The sequence below is a fragment of the Pecten maximus genome, chromosome 3, assembly GCF_902652985.1.
Source record: "Pecten maximus chromosome 3, xPecMax1.1, whole genome shotgun sequence".
NCBI lineage: Eukaryota > Metazoa > Mollusca > Bivalvia > Pectinida > Pectinidae > Pecten > Pecten maximus.
Genome location: NC_047017.1, coordinates 52,020,404 through 52,042,919, shown reverse-complemented (window position 1 = coordinate 52,042,919; position 22,516 = coordinate 52,020,404). Strand labels below are relative to the sequence as shown.

At 38.1% G+C, this 22,516-nt stretch overlaps 2 protein-coding genes across 3 annotated transcripts in view; one reads left to right on the top strand and one right to left on the bottom strand.

Moving 5' to 3' along the window:
• Positions 1 to 287: 287 nt before the first annotated feature.
• On the bottom strand, positions 288 to 1,586 carry LOC117322814 (uncharacterized protein F54H12.2-like). Its single transcript, XM_033877756.1, has one exon. It carries the CDS (start codon positions 1,584 to 1,586, stop codon positions 288 to 290), a length of 1,299 nt encoding a protein of 432 aa, XP_033733647.1.
• A 12,523-nt stretch (positions 1,587 to 14,109) lies between these two features.
• LOC117324522 (solute carrier family 35 member F6-like) overlaps positions 14,110 to 22,516 on the top strand; it is a 37,529-nt gene continuing 29,122 nt past the window's right edge. For both annotated transcript variants that reach the window (XR_004532004.1, XM_033880428.1), the window contains exons 1-7: positions 14,110 to 14,205; positions 16,120 to 16,211; positions 17,388 to 17,455; positions 17,619 to 17,656; positions 19,685 to 19,746; positions 20,706 to 20,785; positions 21,419 to 21,557. Coding sequence is in view for 1 of the 2 variants with exons in the window: in XM_033880428.1 (XP_033736319.1) it covers positions 14,111 to 14,205; positions 16,120 to 16,211; positions 17,388 to 17,455; positions 17,619 to 17,656; positions 19,685 to 19,746; positions 20,706 to 20,785; positions 21,419 to 21,557 (574 nt within the window). In the remaining variant the exon portion in view is untranslated. The remainder of the gene's footprint in view (positions 14,206 to 16,119; positions 16,212 to 17,387; positions 17,456 to 17,618; positions 17,657 to 19,684; positions 19,747 to 20,705; positions 20,786 to 21,418; positions 21,558 to 22,516) is intronic.

Sequence of the window (22,516 nt, the reverse complement as noted above, 5' to 3'; positions counted from 1 at the left end):
CTGTACTGCAACGGGATTATAAACCCATGTTTTACATTGCCGGTTTAAGAAATTGATAAAATCTAAATGAAAGGGAGACAATCCATAAGGATCATAATATTCTCCACGTCTTTTTTCATCTATATACATAGCAATCCAATGTTGCCCTTGTTTATTATCTGGGTCAGTATTACAAACCATGAAACTAGGAACACTTAAAGGACATGAAGGTAATGTATTTCTAGCATACACCCCTGCAAAATGAGGAGAAACGGCTTGTAGGATCAGTTCTATTTCTAAAGTATTCATCATGCACTATAATCAAAAAGAATTTGTCTGTTACGATCTATTTCTATGATATTGTCAAATTCAGCATACACCACAACGTTGATGGTATTGGGTAGGGCTGTTCCGAAATGCACTTCCAAAGACAAGTTTCCCTTTTTTATAAGATGAAATGTGCCCACTTCTGAAAGGTCAGGTGTCAGATCAAATCCAAACAAGGTAAAACCAGTGCCATATTCATCCTTTGAGATGTTATTACCCTCGTCACGAAACGTTTTGCCGGTAGTGTTAAACAGACCCATGTAGCTTCTTACGTAATGTTTCTGAGTGAAATTTGGCTGCAAAGGCTTGGTGGGGACTTGTTTGCCATCCACGTTCAGGACAACAAAATTAATATCAAAATCTTTAAAATGAAAAGGATTCTTGGTGATGAGTCCACTATAGGCATCACTGTCCACACATCCGATGACCAATCTCTTAGGCATTTGTCCTAGAAACAGATTATCCTTTACAAAATTGTGATTTCCTCTTGGAACAGAAAATACTTTCATTGCAATTCTTCTGATTGGGTATTTGGCAGGTGATATTTCCAGGGCTTTTGCATGGGCCAGTCTCACCGATGGACTCAGTCTAACTTTTCTCACGTTTAGATAGATGTCCTTGATGACAACTTTGAATTCTTTGTCTTCTCCCATCAAACAGAAAACATCTTTACTTCTGGTTAACGTTATTTTCATGTTCACATTATTGACAAGATATCTTTCCTGGGCAAATAGGTCAGAATGGAGTCTTCCCATCATTTCCACAGATCTACTGGTTGCTGTTGACAATTTCCTCTTGATGTAGCCATGATTATCGTTTCCTGCAGTGTCCATTTGCGCAGCTGTATCCTTATACCACATTCCACTGGTCAACTGAGATTCTTTGGCTGCAGGACCATAGCTGAGTAGCGTTTCCAGGTAAGCTCTGAATGGATACATATTGTTGGGTGACGAGACTAGTTTTTCATTGAGACAGACGCTGACATCCCCGAAGAGTGAATGTAACCAAAGATTAACAGGTGCAACGTTCTCATCAGTAAGGTTGGTGCTATCATTATTGAGGATCTGTGCTTTCACGTAGAGGGAAGTATTTGCTAGATCCAAGTAATCATCTCCAGCTCCTGATACGTCAAAGACATAAGGGCCACCATCATTGACAGATGTGACCGTTCCAATTTGATGCCAGTATCCATCTTCTACACTGGTTTGAGTGGGTGGTGTATCGAATAAATCTAATTCTGACTGGACACATTCACAGGAGTTCTGATGAACTAAAGACATCTTTCAACGCCACTCTGTATAAACTACACACACACATATATATATGCCTTTTTTGGGGGGGGAATCATGCATCAAAGATATCTTTTGCTCTATGCTGATTGGATGATTGTTTTCTTTTCCTTTTTCTCCTTCCAGGTGGCCTTAGGTCTTGCAAAGCTTTACGCTTAAGCTGATCTCTAGCTTCGATGGCACGTTTTCTTGCAGCATTTTTGATGTTTTCCCCCTTTAGCAAATCACTAGTCAATTTCATGCCAGAATCAATTGCTTGTTTTCCTACAAGTCTCACTCCTTTCTTCACAATTGGAGCGATGCTCTTCATTCCAGAATGAAGTAAAGGCTTAATGGTTTTGAATAAACCTCTAAACAGACCTCCTATACCATGACCTCTCTGCATTCTCGTTCCTCTGAAGACATTTCCACTACCACCTCCCCCAGCTTGATTCAAGTAATACCTATCAAATAGGTTTCTATTACATTGGTGAGCAGCTTTCATATCGATTGCTTTTCTTCAGTTTGAGCCTAATAATACTTTCGTATATAGACCTATTAGTTCTGATAAATTGAACCTAAAGAATGCCTCTTAAAATGTAAGGTGACGACAACTTTTCCTCTCTCAAATGGAATGGGTTTGCCTATATCGTCTCTCAACATTATTTCTATTTCTTGAAATTGACGTTGTTGTAACGGTACATAATGAATTGGTTGGAATTCTTTACTGATGACATGTCCTGGCATATCCTCAATTGGAACTATTCTGACAAGTGGAACCCTGGAATCACCCACCATCTGTGGTTCAACCAAAGGACAGTAGACATAAATGGAATAGAAACCTTGACGAACGTCAGCCATGTTCCTGCCAGTGTGTTTTCCTTCAGAAAACCGTGAATACTCAAATCCTAATAATTTTGTCAGCATAGGACTGAGATTTAAACGTAAGCCAGTAGATATAGTCAAAGTTACCCTCTGATCAATTTCATCGGTAGAAATCTTGAACATATCTCCATGTGATACCATTGTTTTGGCCCCCCATATGTATTCTAAAACATTGAGCACATTGGGATAATAACCTGGTTTAACGTCAAGTTTTAATGCAGCTCCGGGATCAAATTCAACATTAGCAACATTGTCACTGCCACCAACGATCATCTCCAACCACAATTCACCTTCACGTACGTTGAACCAAGAGTGAGGATATTGAATTTCAGCTAGACCCATCTCCCAAGAACCTTTGAGATCTAGAGGTTGGGGCAAACGTGTCTTGTAAGTTGTTAATGTATTGTCTTGAAAGTACTCCATTGAACTATTACTAGGAAGGGTTATGTAAAACATCTTTCTTTTTCAGAGTAGGACTAGGTATTAGATAGCCAATACCACTGCTCAACAAAGAAACCCACAGAGACTCTAGTGGATGACCTATGCTCAGATGATAGATGCTACAGCAGATGATGATATAGATGATGCACACTTGACAAAAGAAAACAATTTCTTCTCTTGGCAGTTTGGTACCAAACAACAACCACTTAGAGGTTACACTGGTATTGTCAGTCATTTTTAGCTCACCTGCCCGAAGGGCAAGTGAGCTTATGCCGTGGCGCGGCGTCCGTCGTCCGTCCGTCGTCCGTCCGGCCGTCCGGCCGTCTGGCCGTCCGTCCGGCGTCAACTTTTCCATTCAAGCAACTTCTTCTCAATAACCAAAAGGCCCAGAGACCTAATATTGGGCCTGTAGCATGCTGGGGTGAAGGGCTACCAAGTTTGTTCAAATGAATAACGTTGACCTTCATTCAAGGTCACAGGGGTCAAAAAGGCTAAAATCTTTAAACAACTTCTTCTCAATAACCAAGAGTCCCAGGGAGTTGATATTAGGTCTGTAGCATGCTGGGGTTAAGGGCTACCAAGTTTGTTCAAATGAATGACCTTGACTTTCATTCAAGGTCACAGGGGTCAAATATGCTAAAAAAAAATTAAACGACTTCTTCTAAATAGCCAAAAGACCCAGGGACTTGATATTGGGTCTGAAGCATGCTGGGGTGAAGGGCTACCAAGTTTGTTCAAATGAATGACCTTGACCTTCATTCAAGGTCACAGGAGTCAAAAAGGCTAAAATCTTTAAACGACTTCTTCTCAATAACCAACAGATCCAGAGACCTAATATTTGGCCTGCAGCATGCTAGGGTGAAGGGCTCCCAAGTTTGTTCAAATGAATGACATTGATCTTCATTCAAGGTCACAGGAGTCAAAAAGGCTAAAATCTTTGAACAACTTCTTCTCAATAACCAAGAGGCCCAGGGAGTTGATATTTCGCCTGTAGCATGCTGGGGTGAAGGGCTACCAAGTTTGTTCAAATGAATGACCTTGACCTTCATTCAAGGTCACAGGAGTCAAAAAGGCTGAAATCTTGAAACGACTTCTTCTCAATAACCAACAGATCCAGAGACCTAATATTGGGCCTGCAGCATGCTAGGATGAAGGGCTCCCAAGTTTGTTCAAATGAATGACCTTGACCTTCATTCAAGGTCACAGGAGTCAAAAAGGCTAAAATCTTTAAACAACTTCTTCTCAATAACCAAGAGTCCCAGAGACCTAATATTTGGCCTGTAGCATGCTGGGGTGAAGGGCTCCCAAGTTTGTTCAAATGAATGACCTTGATCTTCATTCAAGGTCACAGGAGTCAAAAAGGCTGAAATCTTTAAACGACTTCTTCTCAATGACCAAGAGGCCCAGGGAGTTGATATTGGGTCTGTAGCATGCTTGGGTAAAGGGCTACCAAGTTTGTTCAAATGAATGACCTTGATCTTTATTCAAGGTCACAGGAGTCAAAAAGGCTAAAATCTTTAAACAACTTCTTCTCAATAACCAACAGTCCCAGGGAGTTGATATTGGCTCTGTAGCATGCTGGGGTGAAGGGCTACCTAGTTTGTTCAAATGAATGACCTTGACCTTCATTCAATATCACAGGGACCAAACAGGCTAAAATATTTAAACGACTTCTCAAGAACCAAGAGTCCCAGGGAGTTGATATTGGGTTTGTAGCATGCTGCGGCAAAGGGCTACCAAATTTGTTCAAATGAATGACCTTGAGCTTCATTCAAGGTCACAGGAGTCAAAAAGGCTAAAATATTTAAACGACTTCTTCTCAATAACCAACAGTCCCAGAGACCTAATATTAGGCCTGTAGCATGCTGAGGTAAAGGGCTACCAAGTTTGTTCAAATGAATGACCTTGACCTTCATTCAAGGTCACTGGAGTCAAAAAGGCTAACATTTTAAAACGACTTCTTCTCAATAACCAAGAGTCCCAGGGAGTTTATATTGGGTCTGTAGCATGCTGCGGTAAAGGGTTACCAAGTTTGTTCAATTGAATGACCTTGACCTTCATTCAAGGTCACAGGAGTCAAAAAGGCTAAAAAATTTAACAACTTCTTCTCAATTACCAACAGTCCCAGAGACCTAATATTTGGCCTGTAGCATGCTGGGGTGAAGGGCTCGCAAGTTTGTTCAAATGAATGACCTTGATCTTCATTCAAGGTCACAGGAGTCAAAAAGGCTAAAATCTTTAAACGACTTCTCAATAACCAAGAGTCCCAGGGAGTTGATATTAGGTCTGTAGCATGCTTGGGTAAAGGGCAACCAAGTTTGTTGAAATGAATGACCTTGACCTTCATTCAAGGTCACAGGAGTCAAAAAGGCTGAAATCTTGAAACGACTTCTTCTCAATAACCAAGAGTCCCATGGAGTTAATATTGGGTCTGTAGCATGCTGGGGTAAAGGGCTACCAAGTTTGTTCAAATGAATGACCCTGACTCGCATTCAAGGTCACGTCGATCAAGTATGCTTAAATCTTTGAATGACTTTTAGTGAAAAGCCAAAGTGCAGAGAGACATTATTATATTGGTCCTGTAGCATGCTTTCAAATAACTGCAGGATCCATATATGAAAAGATCACTGCATTGCAGGTGAGCGATTTGGGCCCATTGGGCCCTTGTATTATGATTTGACTGGAGTGTTTCGATGACTTTTATACTTTTTCCGGGTTCTAATCTGTAGGCTTAAATTTTTTCCATTTCTTTAGCATGTCTGAAACCGGTTTTCTAGGTAACGTTGATCGTGAAGTGGGTGTAGAAAAAGTGTTGTAGCCACTCTCATCACTGTATTCCTTCCAATCCATTTGTGTTGGAGATAGGAGGGTGTTCTCAGATGTAGTCAAAGGGGTAGCTCCAGATGGTATCGGTGTATGAAAATCTTGATATGTAGCCAAAGGGGTAACATGAGATGGTGTATGAGTAGATTAAGATGTAGCCAATGGGGTCACTGGAGATGGCATCATAGATGTAAGAGTGGCTGGAGGTCTAGCCAAAGACATTTCTCCAGATGGTATAGTCTCTCTTATCGTTGGTAAAGGAGTAAAGGCAACAGTTTGCATTTTATCCAAATATTCTTTATTACTTATCCAGCTCTGAGGGACATTCAGATCCCTTAAAGATGTTAGAAAGGTATTCATCCCCTGAGGATTGACGTGTTTCAGAGACCTTTGACGTGTAGCGTTGCCCACTAAATCCACTAGATTAGAACCTGAAATCACCGGGGCACCTTTATATCCAAATTCTCCTTTGTCGTTCCACTGAACTACCTGTTTTAATCTACCCATCAACATTTCTGTCTTAGATTGAGCAGTTTTTGGTACACTCTGCAAAACAAGTTTACGTGTGAGGTCTTCTTTGGGAAAATTTTCGAGGGTAGTGACTACCTTGGGTGTTAAACCATCCTGTTTGTATTGTTGATGTCTAGAAAGGTATTTTCTTAAATCCTGATCATACAAAGTCATTTTTTGTCAAGTGGAAGATCTTCACGTTGCAAAGTACTTTCCATTTCCCCCTCAATTTGGTGAAGGGATTTCACGAAAGAGTCTACAGGAGGCTTAGGTCTGAAGTTGGTGACGGGACCTTGTACGTCCAGTATCTTTTTTTTTCATCTTTTAAATAGACCGGACAGGACTTGTGTTGCCAAGGGTAGTAAGATGGATGTGATGGCAGGTAAAAATCCTCCTTGTTGAATGATACGTTTTTTAGTTTTGAACGGAGATTTCAATAATTGTCTACACTTTTGTTTGTGACGGGACAATCGTTTCTTTTGCTTTGGTGTCAAAGGCAAACGACCCTGTAGAATGTTTTGTATGCACTCACATAAACAGTATATGAAACTTTTACTGGCCTTTTCCAGGATGGCTTTGCGTATAGAAGGTTCGGCTTGGCAAAAATACTCCAAGTCTTTACAATGTTTCTCCAGATATGAAGACATCTTCGTCAAACAACATCTACCGTCCATGAAGCATATATATATACGTTTTTAGGGGACATACACAAACTGATACTCTCCAGGAAATACACATGTACGTAATCTGAGATCTGAAGGAGTGTTTTGTTTCAAATCTACCAACAGATATCCATGAGGATGAAGAGTAGCATCCTTGTAGGCTTCCATCAGTAAAGTTTTACCGGGAAACATCTGCTGAGACAAACACCTGACCTGTGACGAATCTCTAGGATTTTTCATCAAAACAATGTAATGAGTATTCAAACTGATGTCTCTATGTTTTTTACTCTGACAAAATAAATTCTGAACTATATACATGACGCTGATGTTGCAATGATGACTCTTCTTGGTGAATAATGACGTCACGTCAGAGTTAACTTCAGACATCAAATCATCTATCACTATCAAATTATTCACAGACGTGTCTAGTTCCATTAGATCAGGTAAACCTTCATGAAACTCTACTTTGTCAATGAAACCATAGATCGTTTGATATTCTCCATAACACCACAGGATTTTATCCGGTATGGGAGTCATCATCTGTTGAATGTTGTCTATAAACCTCTTCACAAACGTTGTTTTTCCACTTCCTGTGGGACCTGCTATCATACAGGTAAAGGGATGTTTCCAGGGCAAGAAATGTCCTCTAGGTACTGGGGGTAACATGTGTTCAGGTACATTAACTACATCAAATTCCTCCCGAGAGGTAATTTTGCCAGATGATGAGCACGGTATTTCACGTAGATCTTTGAAATGTTTTCTTCTGATATGTTGATCCAGAGAGTTTTTCAACGTGTACATTTTTGAACAAAATTGACACACGTAAGCCATGGTTTTCTTTATTTTGGTGTTTTTTTCAGCTTATTTATAGTTTTTGTGGGCACTTCAATGTCATCATAATCTATCCAGGAATCAAATTTTTTTGGCCATCCTAACCATCTAATCAACGCTAATTTCTTTCCTTTGACTCTCTTAACTTTTAAGACTTCTTCTATTTTCCACTTCGTTTCTTTTGATTTGTAGACCTTTTGTAATTCTTGAGCGTAGAAAACCCCTTCTATCTGTTCACCCATCATATCTTTGACTTTATAAACCGGAACACTTCCTCTGTAATATCTGTGAGAGACTATGAATAGTTCATCTGTCCATTTCTGATGCCACCCCCAACGGAATTCACGGACTTTGTAACTCAGCCTCACTTGATCTCCTTTTTTGAATTTGTGTGGCATCTTTTTCTTGGGAGGTTCATGGTCTCTTTTCGAAAAGATGATGTTTTGTGTGTCATTGTCTACATCCTTGGGTGCAAATCCATACAGACCAGAGTGTGTTCTACTGTTGTAATTTCTAATGATGTCAGGTAACACATCGACAAAGGTAAACGTTTGATTGGAATGCAAGTATCTGTACAAAATATTTTTCAACTTCCCTATAAATGATTCAGCAAATGCAGCTTTATGAGCACTGTGACTTGCAATGTGTGTGACCCCAATGGCTTTGCAATGCTTTTGAAATGCGTTGTTTAAGGATTCTTTTCCATGATCTGATCTGACGATGATGGGCTGACGTTCTGCAAATATTTTTTTGAAAGCCTCCAACACTGTGGTAGCCTTCTTGTTTTTAAGGGGGAGTACCCAAGCATACCGTGAAAAATGATCCACAACAACCAGTAAGAACGTGATGCCGTCATTATAGTCTTTGATATTGGAGACATCTGCTAAATCAGCATCCCACATGTAATCCACACTGACCAAAGGAGTTTTGACTTTTGGTGTTTTGTGTCTAACTTGTCTTCTTACACTATAAGGATCTTGATTCTGCAACCAAGCAGTGACCTGTGATAGACTTATCTTCAGTTTGCCTTTCTTTTTTATACCCTCATACAACCTCTTGGGGCCAGTGAATCCCAACACATGTTTTGGATCATACCATATCTTCTTCAGAACATCTTTCTGCTTTTTTGACAACATTTTTCCTTATTCATATATTCATTGCAACTCCTTTTATACCTTTTCATGTGCTGCTAACAGTTCAAATTGTTTAAGAAATGAATCGGTTCTTTGCACTTCACATAAATCTTTGGTAAATATTTCACAAACTAATTTTCCACGTAAACATGTACGGTCTACATCATTTATCACTTCCCAATAATCATTTTTTGTTTTGATGCACATTATCAATGTTATCCAGCTTTTGCTTTTTCTCAGTTTCCACCTCAGGTAAAATTTGATTGGCGACCGAATGATTTTTAACATGGTGTATGCTGAAGTTGACAACATCATAGAAATGATACATGTTTCCCGTACGATGATTCCTTTTATACACTTGTTGGCAACTGTTTTCTTTATTCCAAAAATAGATTTGACTTCACTTCACCTTTCAAAACGTCAGGGTCATGTGAATTCTTGCATTTCAATCAGAATTATATTGAATTGATTCCAATCTCCAAGAAAGCTGTAACTGAAGAATGTCAGGCCTCTCAGAAAATTAATGATAGAATCATGACAAAACATGACAAATAATGACAAAATCATGACAAAAATGACAAAATCATGACAAAACATGACAAAATCATGACAAATAATGACAAAATAATGACCAAATCATGACAAAATAATGACAAAACATGACAAAACATGACAAATAATGAAAACATCATGACAAAAATGACAAAATCATGACAAAACATGACAAAATCATGACAAAACATGACAAAAATGACAAAATCATGACAAAACATGACAATTAATGACAAAATCATGACAAAACATGACAAAATAATGACAAAACATGACAAAATATGACAAATAATGACAACATCATGACAAAAATGACAAAATCATGACAAAACATGACAAAAATGACAAAATCATGACAAAACATGACAAATAATGACAAAACATGACAAATAATGACAACATCATGACAAAAATGACAGAATCATGACAAAACATGACAAAATCATGACAAAAATGACAAAATCATGACAATACATGACAAAATCATGACAAAATCATGACAAAACATGACAAATAATGACAAAATCATGACAAAATCATGACAAATAATGACAAAATCATGACAAAACATGACAAAATCATGACAAAAATGACAAAATCATGACAATACATGACAAAATCATGACAAATAATGACAAAACATGACAAAAATGACAAAATCATGACAAAACATGACAAATAATGACAACATCATGACAACATCATGACAAAATCATGACAAAACATGACAAAACATGACAAATAATGACAACATCATGACAACATCATGGCAAAATCATGACAAAATCATGAATTTAAAACAGCATGTTAACATGCTAAAAACACCATATAAACATGTCAAAACAGCAAATCAGCATGTTAAAACAACATGTTAGCATGTTAAAACACCATGTTAAAAAGACACAGTTTTAGAATGATTATTTTGAACTGACATGATTCCAATTTACAATAAAAACCATCTAAATATATTGTAATTTACGGAAAATGACCTCCGTACAACCTCAGACAGTTATGGATGTGACGTCACACTGTCTAGAAAGTTCCGAGAATAGAAAGTGAAAGCAGTTAATCATGGTAGTTTTCTAGCAACAAAACAAAACCTTTATTTTACTACTGTTATGAAGACATCAACTCAGAATGATTATTTTGAACTGACATGATTCCATTTTACAATACAAACTATCTAAATCTATTGTAATTTACGGAAAATGACCTCCGTACAACTCAAGACAGTTATGGCTGTGACGTCACAGTTCCGGGAATAGAAAGTGAAAGCATTTTACCATGGTAGTATTTTTAGTTCTAGCAACAAAACAAAACCTTTATTTTACTACTGTTATGAAGACATCAATTCATAATGATTATTTTGAACTGAGATGATTCCATTTTACAATACAAACCATCTAAATCTACTGTAATCTGCAAAAAATGACCTCCGTAACACTGAGTCAATAACTTGAGCACCAACAAATCAATCTCCGTAAATCATGATAAAAACAGCTTCATTCTATAATATACTCATACATTTAAAATAAATATTCTTTGATCATATCAAAAAGATTAAAAACACAACTTACCTGCTATATTTTATAATGTTAAAACCCATAAACATCCTGAGGTAATGTAAACACATGGAAGCTGCCATGTTGAATTCTTCACAGCCTCATTCTGGAAAGTTTGGCGGTTTACACATATTTAAAAAAAAAAAAAACCATCAGGGTCATTTGTCTTGGGTTTCTGTTAAAAAATCAGAACTCAGTTGAATTGAGCTCCAATATTTTTTGGTAATCGTCCAGACATCTCGACCAAAGACTTCTCAGCTAAACTTCTCACCTGGACTTCCTGCAAAAGCATTCTCAAAGTAAAAAGGTAAGTATTTAGAAATGGTCAGTCTAGGTAAGTATTAGAAATGGTCAGTATTAGGCTTAACATAGAATGAAATGGCTAAAAATAGAATGTAAGGGCTAAAAATAGAATGTAAGGGCTAAAAATAGAATGAAATACAGTGAGAGAGAAGAGATGATTCCTATGGCTTATGTTTGACACCCTGCCAAACGTTTAAAAAAATGGCGCCAAATGGCACCATTTTAAACGTTTGGCAGGGTGCCAAACGTAAGCCATAGAAACATGATATCTCTCTAAAGTATTACTGTGACCTACGTACACGGACATTTTTCCGTATAAAGTATTACTGTGACCTACGTACACGGACATTTGCCTATATAAAGTATTACTGTGACCTACGTACACGGACATTTTCCCGTATAAAGTATTACTGTGACCTACGTACACGGACATTTGCCTATATAAAGTATTACTGTGACCTACGTACACGGACATTTGCCTATATAAAGTATTACTGTGACCTACGTACACGGACATTTTCCTGTATAAAGTATTACTGTGATCTACGTACACGGACATTTTCCTGTATAAAGTATTACTGTGACCTACGTACACGGACATTTTCCCGTATAAAGTATTACTGTGACCTACGTACACGGACATTTTTCCGTATAAAGTATTACAGGGACCTACGTACACGGACATTTTCCCGTATAAAGTATTACTGTGACCTACGTACACGGACATTTGCCTATATAAAGTATTACTGTGACCTACGTACACGGACATTTTCCTGTATAAAGTATTACTGTGATCTACGTACACGGACATTTTCCTGTATAAAGTGTTACTGTGACCTACGTACACGGACATTTTCCTGTATAAAGTGTTACTGTGACCTACGTACACGGACATTTTCCCGTATAAAGTATTACTGTGACCTACGTACACGGACATTTTCCTGTATAAAGTATTACTGTGACCTACGTACACGGACATTTTCCTGTATAAAGTGTTACTGTGACCTACGTACACGGACATTTTCCCGTATAAAGTATTACTGTGACCTACGTACACGGACATTTTCCTGTATAAAGTGTTACTGTGACCTACGTACACGGACATTTTCCTGTATAAAGTATTACTGTGACCTACGTACACGGACATTTTCCTGTATAAAGTATTACTGTGACCTACGTACACGGACATTTTCCTATATAAAGTATTACTGTGACCTACGTACACGGATATTTTCCCGTATAAAGTATTACTGTGACCTACGTACACGGACATTTTCCCGTATAAAGTATTACTGTGACCTACGTACACGGACATTTTCCTATATAAAGTATTACTGTGACCTACGTACACGGATATTTTCCCGTATAAAGTATCACTGTGACCTACGTACACGGACATTTTCCTGTATAAAGTGTTACTGTGACCTACGTACACGGACATTTTCCCGTATAAAGTGTTACTGTGACCTACGTACACGGGTATTTTCATATATTATACCTCATTCATTTAAGTGCCTATTTGAGTCTAGTAGTTGCTCCGGTCCATATATAGTATATGGCCCGGAGTCAAGGGCCGAAGTCCTTGACTCCGGGCCGACGCTATATGAAAATGACGTCATAATACCAAGTTGACGTCGTCATATTATGACGTCATCATTTCAGACACTGAGCGAAATGGCGTCTGGCAGTGATAGATTTGCGTCCTTGGACGAAACCGAACTTGTTTCGATAACCGATGCGAAGGACTCCATCAATACCAAACAAGCAACTAAATACGCAGTGAACACCTTCCGTTCCTATTTAAAAGAAAAATCTACAACAGAGGATTTCGAAAACTTTACGAATGTTGTTTATTTTTTCCATGTCATGTTGGTCATATTCGGTATAATATAACAAATATTGCATGTCACTTCGGGCAATATGGGAGTTTATGGACTGGTCAGTCACCCAAATATATGTATATGGACCGAAGCGAACTTCGGTCCATATACATATATTTGGGTGACTGACCAGTCCATAAACTCCCATATTGCCCGAAGTGCCATGCAATATTTGTTAAATATGAAGTATTACAGGGATCTAGGTACATGGCGCGGGAAGGCTATCATAATTAAATATTTTTGCCTTGGCAAAATTATTTCTGCTTAGGCAAAAATAAGTTTGTTTCGATTATTGCCAAGGCAGAAATCGAACTTTGCCTAGGAAAAAATATTTCAATTTCACATAATTTTATTCAATAAAGAAAAGGATTTAACAACAGGCATATGCCTATATAAAAAATATTTCATTATGACATCCTTCCCGCGCTATAGGTACACGGACATTTTCCTATATGGGACATCGTATCCCGAGTTTCCTGTGGCGGTGTCAGGGCCAAAGGAAACTCGGGCTAGGGACATCGATGATGACCCGATGATTATAGGCTTCACAACATCTTACAGTTTGTCACTGTTTTTATTAAGTATGATGAGAGGAAAATAATCAAACATGGGCCTTTTTCGAAGACAGAGATATCTCATTCCTTATGTAAGTGTTTTGCTGGCCGAACACTCGGCAAGTCTCGTGCTGACCAGCCAAACTCTTACACTCGGGTTGAGATACCCCTCTCCAGGGGACAAATCCATGTAGCACTCTAGCAGTCAACTTTTGAATAAATGAGAATTAATAGTAATATAGTTTACTAGAAGGCGCCCACGGGACGTATATTGGATGGTTAGGTTCACTGTCTGAACAGTAAGAATATAATATTTGACACGTGAAGAGGTGTTTAAAATTTGGCGCTGAGACTATATCCCTTATCACGTGATTCTGAGATTAATCACATGACAAAAAACATGGCGCTCTCCTGCAGACAGATTTTGTTGATGATCGGGATGCTTGTTACAGGGAGCATCAACACGTTGAGTAAAAAAGCACAAAACGACTGTAGGTAGGTATAAGTTATCACTTCAACCATGTACTGTTTTTCTGTATTATTTTTTATTGGAAGCAAAAAAATAGAGACAAATTTTAATCTGTGCTGCTATTGCACGGTATCCAGCCACAGGTCCCTAAGCCTCGTCTGTCAATTCATCCTATATAATAACGGATTAGATGTATTGACAGACGAGGCTAGGACCTGTGATCTAGCAGTGTCCAGTAGGTCTCTGTCAGATATAAGTTAGATGCACTTATGTGTACATTTGTGTCATTCTGTATCGATGTCTATAATAGTCATTTTAGGGGATTATAATGATAGTTTGTATAGAGTGCTTGTACCTGTTTTAGGAAACTGTCAAATTCCAGTGAAGTACAAAGTAATCTGTACCCCTGTTGATTACAACCTGGTAGATTGTATTTAGATGTCCAGTGCTATGGATTGCCCCGTTTCCATGTATCTTTTGTTCACGTACACATCCTTGAATTAGATAGCCACTAGGGTTAGCAGTACAAAGGTGAATTGCTCTCCTCCATACACTTAAAGTAGTTGCTAAAACAAAATGTAATGTTCATATAGACTGTAATTATGTGGTTTAACTACAGGCAATAGTTTCAACATATCCACGATTATAAAAAAAATAAGCTAATTAATCAATATATAGTCATTATGACGAACTTTGTACTGCTGCTAGCCCTCCACTTCATGTGGGACAGTTGCCTGGTACTGACCGTAAGCTGGTGTTTTTCTCCAGGTAATCCGGCTTTTCCTCCACCTCCTAAACCTGGCATGTCCTTAAATGACCCTGGCTGTTAATAGGACGTTAAACAAATTAAAATAAACCAAATAAACCAATTGTACAGCTGCTACTGTACAAGAAGTTCAATATTATGATATTTTCTTATGTGTCATGGACAGTATTATATTGAAATATTTCTGAATTTATTAAAGCTTAAATACAATGTATATTTAATGTCACATAAACTCTAACTGTGAGTGAATTTATAGCGTGCTGGATTCTCTTTCTCAATCTCTCTCTCTCTTTCTTTTTTTCTCTCCATAATGTTGGTTATGGTAATGTAGTGTAATGAGAGGTCTGATTTTAATTAGATTGAATCCATCACATGGAAAATGCAAAAAGGTTGGCAGGTATAATCTTGCTGATCTGCTTTTACAGTGGTGTTTAAACTGAAACCCTTGTTTCTAGCAGTGTGTGTGCTTGTCAAGGGATATCCAGACTGGGGTTTTGAATACTGTCATTTAGTGGGAGCAGACAAGGGATACCCAGGTTTTGGTTTTAAATACTGTACTGTTGTTTACAGGGGAGAATTACTGGTCAGGTAGCTCAATGGGTTAAAGTATCATTTTAAGTCTGATGTCCTGTTGCCAAACTGTTGCAAACTCTGTGTTGTGTTTGATTAAAAACTTTGCTGAATTTAAAGAATTTTGAAATATGTTAAGTATGGGTAATTATAATAGATAATTGAACATTAGGATATTTATTTTAGGTTTTTCTTCCAGGAAATACTTATTCATGGCAGAAATGTACATTTATGAAAAATGAATGAAATGTCTTCATTGCAATCAGTTTGAAATTCATGAGATGGTATACATATTGTACCATCTTTAACTTCTTCTGATACAATCTTAATTACTTAATTTTGATCTCTTTTTGATAATGCTGTAGTAGCATATAACTATGTCAATTTTTATTATTTGCTATGTTAGCATGTATGTTTATTAGGCACATGCCATGGCCATTTAACAATGAAACTTTTATCTAACACATGTATTTTGGCTAAACATAAATTTGTCCTGAATAAATACAGTTTATTATCATTGAAAAATCATTTTAATACAGGGTGAATATTTTACAGTTGTATATCTTCTATAAACAAATTTATGGGAAAACAAATTATATTTCAGAGCGCCAGGATACCCAGCACACAATGCTAATGGTACAACACCATCTCATGAATTTAACCATCCATGGTTCCAGACTCTCATCATGTTCATCGGTAAAAATTCCACCCCCGCCCCATATATACTACACAATAAGCCCATGACCGATATCAGAAACACTTATGTCTGCCAATGTTCAGTAAAAATTCCAACTGTCCCATATTTTCCCAACATTAAGTCCATAAATGATTTCAGACACAACCATGTCTGTTGTTGTAAGACCCTCTCTGGGCCTTAAGTCAAAGTTGATGTGCAGGTCCTTTTGGTAGTAAAAGAGTCAAAGTTTTTGTGCTGGTCCTCTGGTCCTTAAAGTTTTTGTGCTGGTCCTCTGGTCCTTAAAGTTTTTGTGCTGGTCCTCTGGTCCTTAAAGTTTTTGTGCTGGTCCTCTGGTCCTTAAAGTTTTTGTACTGGTCCTCTGCTCCTTAAAGTTTTTGTACTGGTCCTCTGGTCCTTAAAGTTTTGGTGCTGGTCCTCTGCTCCTTAAAGTTTTTGTACTGGTCCTCTGGTCCTTAAAGTTTTGGTGCTGGTCCTCTGCTCCTTAAAGTTTTTGTACTGGTCCTCTGGTCCTTAAAGTTTTGGTGCTGGTCCTCTGCTCCTTAAAGTTTTTGTACTGGTCCTCTGGTCCTTAAAGTTTTTGTGCTGGTCGTTTTGGCCTTAAAGTCACAGTTTTGTGGTGGTCCTCTTTCTGCAGTAGAAGTAGTCTAGTAAGTTTTTTTGCAAAGAAGAAGAGTAAAGAAATTTACAAGAAATCAAGAGAATAAATCCTAGAAATATTCCTGTTCATAATATACATTGTGTGTTGGGTTTATCGCCCAAGAACAGCTAGGGTCATATTGAGGTGGGGGTCTTCTTGTAGTAGCTGGTGGCTACCTCACTAAACATTTGGAAGGCCCCTGGCATGTCATCCAGAGTAATTAGGGTAAAGTGCTCTGCCCAATGACACAACCACGTCAGCTCAGACTGGTGTCCATTTCTCAGCTTCCTAAGAAACACAAACTGCCGCAGGTAGAGATGGTCAAACTGATCTTCACCAGAGGTAACATTGGCGATGTAACCAACTGAGCTATCATGGCTCCCGTTCTCTTTACTGATGTGTCCTTCACCTGTTAATATGATTTTAGAGGATTTAAAATATTCTAAGTATCAACTCCTTAAGGTGTTTTGATTTTATATCAGTTTGAAGCTTTCTTATATGAACACTCATCTGATACTAGATTTAATTTTCTATACAGGGGAGACGATTTGTTTGATTGGTTTTTGCGTGGTGCGTAAACGGGACCGAGATAAGTGGAGGGCAGAGGTAAGCTAAAGAAATACTAATCAATGCGGATCGCTAGACATCACATTTGAAATATGTAACTTGTAATACACAATTTTAATGTAAAAATGGATTATACTCTGTATGACGGATCATGATTAAAAATATTGTACAATATAATTGTCAGACTTTATTCTATTTTCAGAATCATATTAATGCAGCTGAGATGCCACACCCAAACAGGTAATCTCTACAGTTATATCAACATAATCTCTGAATCTAGTTCACTAGTTCACTCTAGATCTCTTTAGTCTGGTGTCTAGCTTGACCCTGTCTTTGTAGATCTCTCTAGATCTCTTTAGTCTGGTGTCTAGCTCGACCCTGTCTTTGTAGATCACTCTAGATCTCTTTAGTCTGGTGTCTAGCTCGACCCTGTCTTTGTAGATCTCTCTAGATCTCTTTAGTCTGGTGTCTAGCTCGACCCTGTCTTTGTAGATCTCTCTAGATCTCTTTAGTCTGGTGTCTAGCTCGACCCTGTCTTTGTAGATCACTCTAGATCTCTTTAGTCTGGTGTCTAGCTCGACCCCGTCTTTGTAGATCTCTCTAGATCTCTTTAGTCTGGTGTCTAGCTCGACCCTGTCTTTGTAGATCATTCTAGATCCATTTAGTCTGGTGTCTAACTCGACCCTGTCTTTGTAGATCACTCTAGATCTCTTTAGTCTGGTGTCTAGCTCGACCCTGTCTTTGTAGATCACTCTAGATCTCTTTAGTCTGGTGTCTAGCTCGACCCTGTCTCTGTAGATCACTCTAGATCTCTTTAGTCTGGTGTCTAGCTCGACCCTGTCTTTGTAGATCTCTCTAGATCTCTTTAGTTTGGTGTCTAGCTCGACCCTGTCTTTGTAGATCTCTCTAGATCTCTTTAGTCTGGTGTCTAGCTCGACCCTGTCTTTGTAGATCACTCTAGATCTCTTTAGTCTGGTGTCTAACTCGACCCGGTCTTTGTAGATCACTCTAGATCCATTTAGTCTGGTGTCTAACTCGACCCTGTCTTTGTAATCTCTCTAGATCTCTTTAGTCTGGTGTCTAGCTCGACCCTGTCCTTGTAGATCTCTCTAGATCTCTTAAGTCTGGTGTCTAACTCCACCCTGTCTTTGTAGATCTCTCTAGATCTCTTTAGTCTGGTGTCTAGCTTGACCCTGTCTTTGTAGATCACACTAGATCTCTTTAGTCTGGTGTCTAGCTCGACCCTGTCCTTGTAGATCTCTCTAGATCTCTTTAGTCTGGTGTCTAACTCGACCCTGTCTTTGTAAACACTCTAGATCTCTTTAGCCTGGTGTCTAGCTCGACCCTGTCTTTGTAGATTACTCTAGATCTCTTTAGTCTGGTGTCTAGCTCGACCCTGTCTTTGTAGATCACTCTAGATCTCTTTAGTCTGGTGTCTAACTCGACCCCGTCTTTGTAGATCTCTCTAGATCTCTTTAGTCTGGTGTCTAGCTCGACCCTGTCTCTGTAGATCTCTCTAGATCTCTTTAGTCTGGTGTCTAGCTTGACCCTGTCTTTGTAGATCACTCTAGATCTCTTTAGTCTGGTGTCTAGCTTGACCCTGTCTTTGTAGATCACTCTAGATCTCTTTAGTCTGGTGTCTAACTCGACCCCGTCTTTGTAGATCTCTCTAGATCTCTTTAGTCTGGTGTCTAGCTCGACCCTGTCTTTGTAGATCTCTCTAGATCTCTTTAGTCTGGTGTCTAGCTCGACCCCTGTCTTTGTAGATCTCTCTAGATCTCTTTAGTCTGGTGTCTAGCTCGACCCTGTCTTTGTAGATCTCTCTAGATCTCTTTAGTCTGGTGTCTAGCTCGACCCTGTCTTTGTAGATCTCTCTAGATCTCTTTAGTCTGGTGTCTAGCTCGACCCTGTCTTTGTAGATCTCTCTAGATCTCTTTAGTTTGGTGTCAAGCTCGACCCTGTCTCTGTAGATCACTCCAGATCTCGACCATCTCTTTAGTACAAGGCTATATTCTTAAGGTTGTTTTTTTTTGCAATGTTACATTGACACATTTTTGCAATAGTTTGAAAAGGGCCACAACTTGCTCTATTACTGTAGTTTTAAGGTATATGTATCTGTTTTGAATAATTTCATTCTAAAGTAAAACAAAAAACAAAAAGTGAGGGGGTGCTCAGGTATTTCATCAGCAATACTCAGAACACTTTTTTTCTATTGAACTCTGGTAAGCTTGACTATAAATATACTGATTATTACATGTGTTTGTACAGGCTGATACAGCTGGTTGTAGCGTTCCCAACTGTATGTGATCTGATTGGAACTTCACTGGCAGGTATATATATCTCTATAGATAATACTGGTGTACAGTGATCTTATCTTAACACTTCTACTAGTAATTATGTATAATTGTATCAGTCAAAATCAACAGCCTAATTAAAATCCTGTGTCGAACATTCCAAGTACCTTCCATCGTTTCAGACAAGAGGAATACATGTAGATGTAGAGGACAACATTTGTGACAAAAATGTCTAAAAGCCTATGAGAAAAAAACTTTAAGCACTGAATGTAGTTTATAGGAAGGGCTTTTCCTCACTGGTTTGGGAAAGGGCCTTTTTTGTCCCATTTTGGGAAGAAACTTTGTGAATTGGGAAAGATTTTTTCAGGAGTTAACTGCAAATGGAATTTGGTTGAAATATGAAATAATTTTAATTGGGAATGGGGCCCATTAACGGCCCTAAAAAGCCCCCAGAAAAAGCCCTAATAGCTAGGCTAACAAATGTAGCTGGTTTGGTCATAAGGATTTGGTACAAATTCCCAAATACGAGTCTGTTGATGTGCATTATAAGTATAGTCCAAATGAGTTTTAGTCCTGAGGATTGATGTGCATTATAAGTATAGTCCAAATGAGTTTTAGTCCTGAGGATTGATGTGCATTATAAGTATAGTCCAATTGAGTTTTAGTCCTGAGGATTGATGTGCATTATAAGTATAGTCCAAATGAGTTTTAGTCCTGAGGATTTTTGTCACTTCTAAACTTTCATATTTAGCTCTTAAAATTTGTCATAAAAGTATCCTTAAACTGTGATAACAAGCATGTCTGTATTTTAATCAAATATTTGAATTGGCATCACATTTCAACATGACGTATGTTATATAACCCTATGAACTTAACAGTCCTATTCACAGGGACTTTACACTGATTCCTAACTCCACAGATAGTCCATATATATAAACTGTGCACACAGAGTCACTGTGGTTACATATTTACTATACATTGTATGTATATAACAGGTATTGGCCTAGTGTATGTGGATGCATCAGTCTGGCAGATGTTACGTGGATCAATCATTATATTTGCAGGGATTTTATCAGTAAGTGTCTGCTTCTATATTTTTATTGTCTTAATAACCTCATATGTAATGCAACAACTTGCCTATAGTTGGAAGATTATTGTTGACATTACCAGATAGTGACTCAATAATTTCTGTGATCTGTACGACTGAATAATTTCTGTGACCTGTACGACTGAATAATTTTTGTGACCTGTACGACAGAATAATTTCTGTGACTGTACGACTGAATAGTTTCTGTGACTGTACGACTGAATAGTTTCTGTGATCTGTACGACTGAATAGTTTCTGTGATCTGTACGACTGAATAGTTTCTGTGATCTGTACGACTGAATAGTTTCTGTGATCTGTACCAGTTGTACGTTACATGTTGTTCACCGCCAGCAGCTATTTGTATATACATAAAGTCAACAAATAAAGTTTATGATTAATTGTTACAGCTTTTTCTCAGAAAGGGCAAAGTTTGGTTAATTTATTATCCACTTCACTCACTGCAAAAATTAACTTCTTTCCCTGATGTGTGTTCCTCACTATCAAGTCTCACTCATTCATGAATATATATGGCAAAATTTCTGTACGATACCAAAATGTTCCTTGGAAGACGATGGCCATATTTTACTTTTGTTTTGACAATCATAAATGTATCTATTTCAGAGGATTTTCCTCAAACGCAAGCTTGGATGTATAAAATGGACGGGGATGTTATTCACCATGGGGGGTTTGGTGCTTGTGGGCTGTTCCAGTATATTTAAGGCTGACAGGAGCAACCAACAGGCTGGAAATACAATCCTAGGTAATACTAGAAACAGGATTCATAGATCACCTGGCCCAAAGGAAATACAATCCTAGGTAATACTAGAAACAGGATTTATAGCTCACCTGGCCCGAAGGAAACACAATCCTAGGTAATACTAGAAACAGGATTTATAGGAAACACAATCCTAGGTAATACAATCCTAGGTAATACTAGAAATAGGATATATAGCTCACCTGGCCCGAAGGAAATACAATCCTAGGTAATACTGGAAACAGGATTTATAGCTCACCTGGCCTGAAGGAAACACAATCCTAGGTAATACTAGAAACAGGATATATAGGAAATACAATCCTAGGTAATACTAGAAACAGGATTTATAGGAAATACAATCCTAGGTAATACTAGAAACAGGATTTATAGCTCACCTGGCCTGAAGGAAACACAATCCTAGGTAATACTAGAAATAGGATATATAGCTCACCTGGCCTGAAGGAAATACAATCCTAGGTAATACAATCCTAGGTTATACTAGAAACAGGATTTATAGCTCACCTGGCCCGAAGGAAACACAATCCTAGGTAATACTAGAAACAGGATTTATAGGAAACACAATCCTAGGTAATACTAGAAATAGGATACATTAGAAGTCTGGTAGGCAGATTCTGTGATCAAGAAATCTTCTGTCCAAGGACTGCTGACCGGTTAATTGGTCAAATGGTTATCAAACAGAATACAATAACATGCTGTATGTACTTAAAAATATCAGGTTCTCCTACACAAAACAATTAATTACCCAATATGATAATTGTCACAGGGATGTTTTTTGTCATGCCTATACAGGAGATGAGCTTTAATATATTGCTCTGTAACAAAATGCTACAGATCATTTTTGAGTTTCAGGTCATTGTTTTTGCTTTAAGAGATATGACCCTCTGAACTTACAGTGTAATAGCTAGTAGGCTGGAAGGGGACATCTGCTACTTCAGCAACACACA

Bases quoted from the DNA above. Each gene is read 5' to 3' on its own strand.
- LOC117322814 (XM_033877756.1), bottom strand. From the start codon at position 1,586: ATGTCTTTAGTTCATCAGAACTCCTGTGAATGTGTCCAGTCAGAATTA.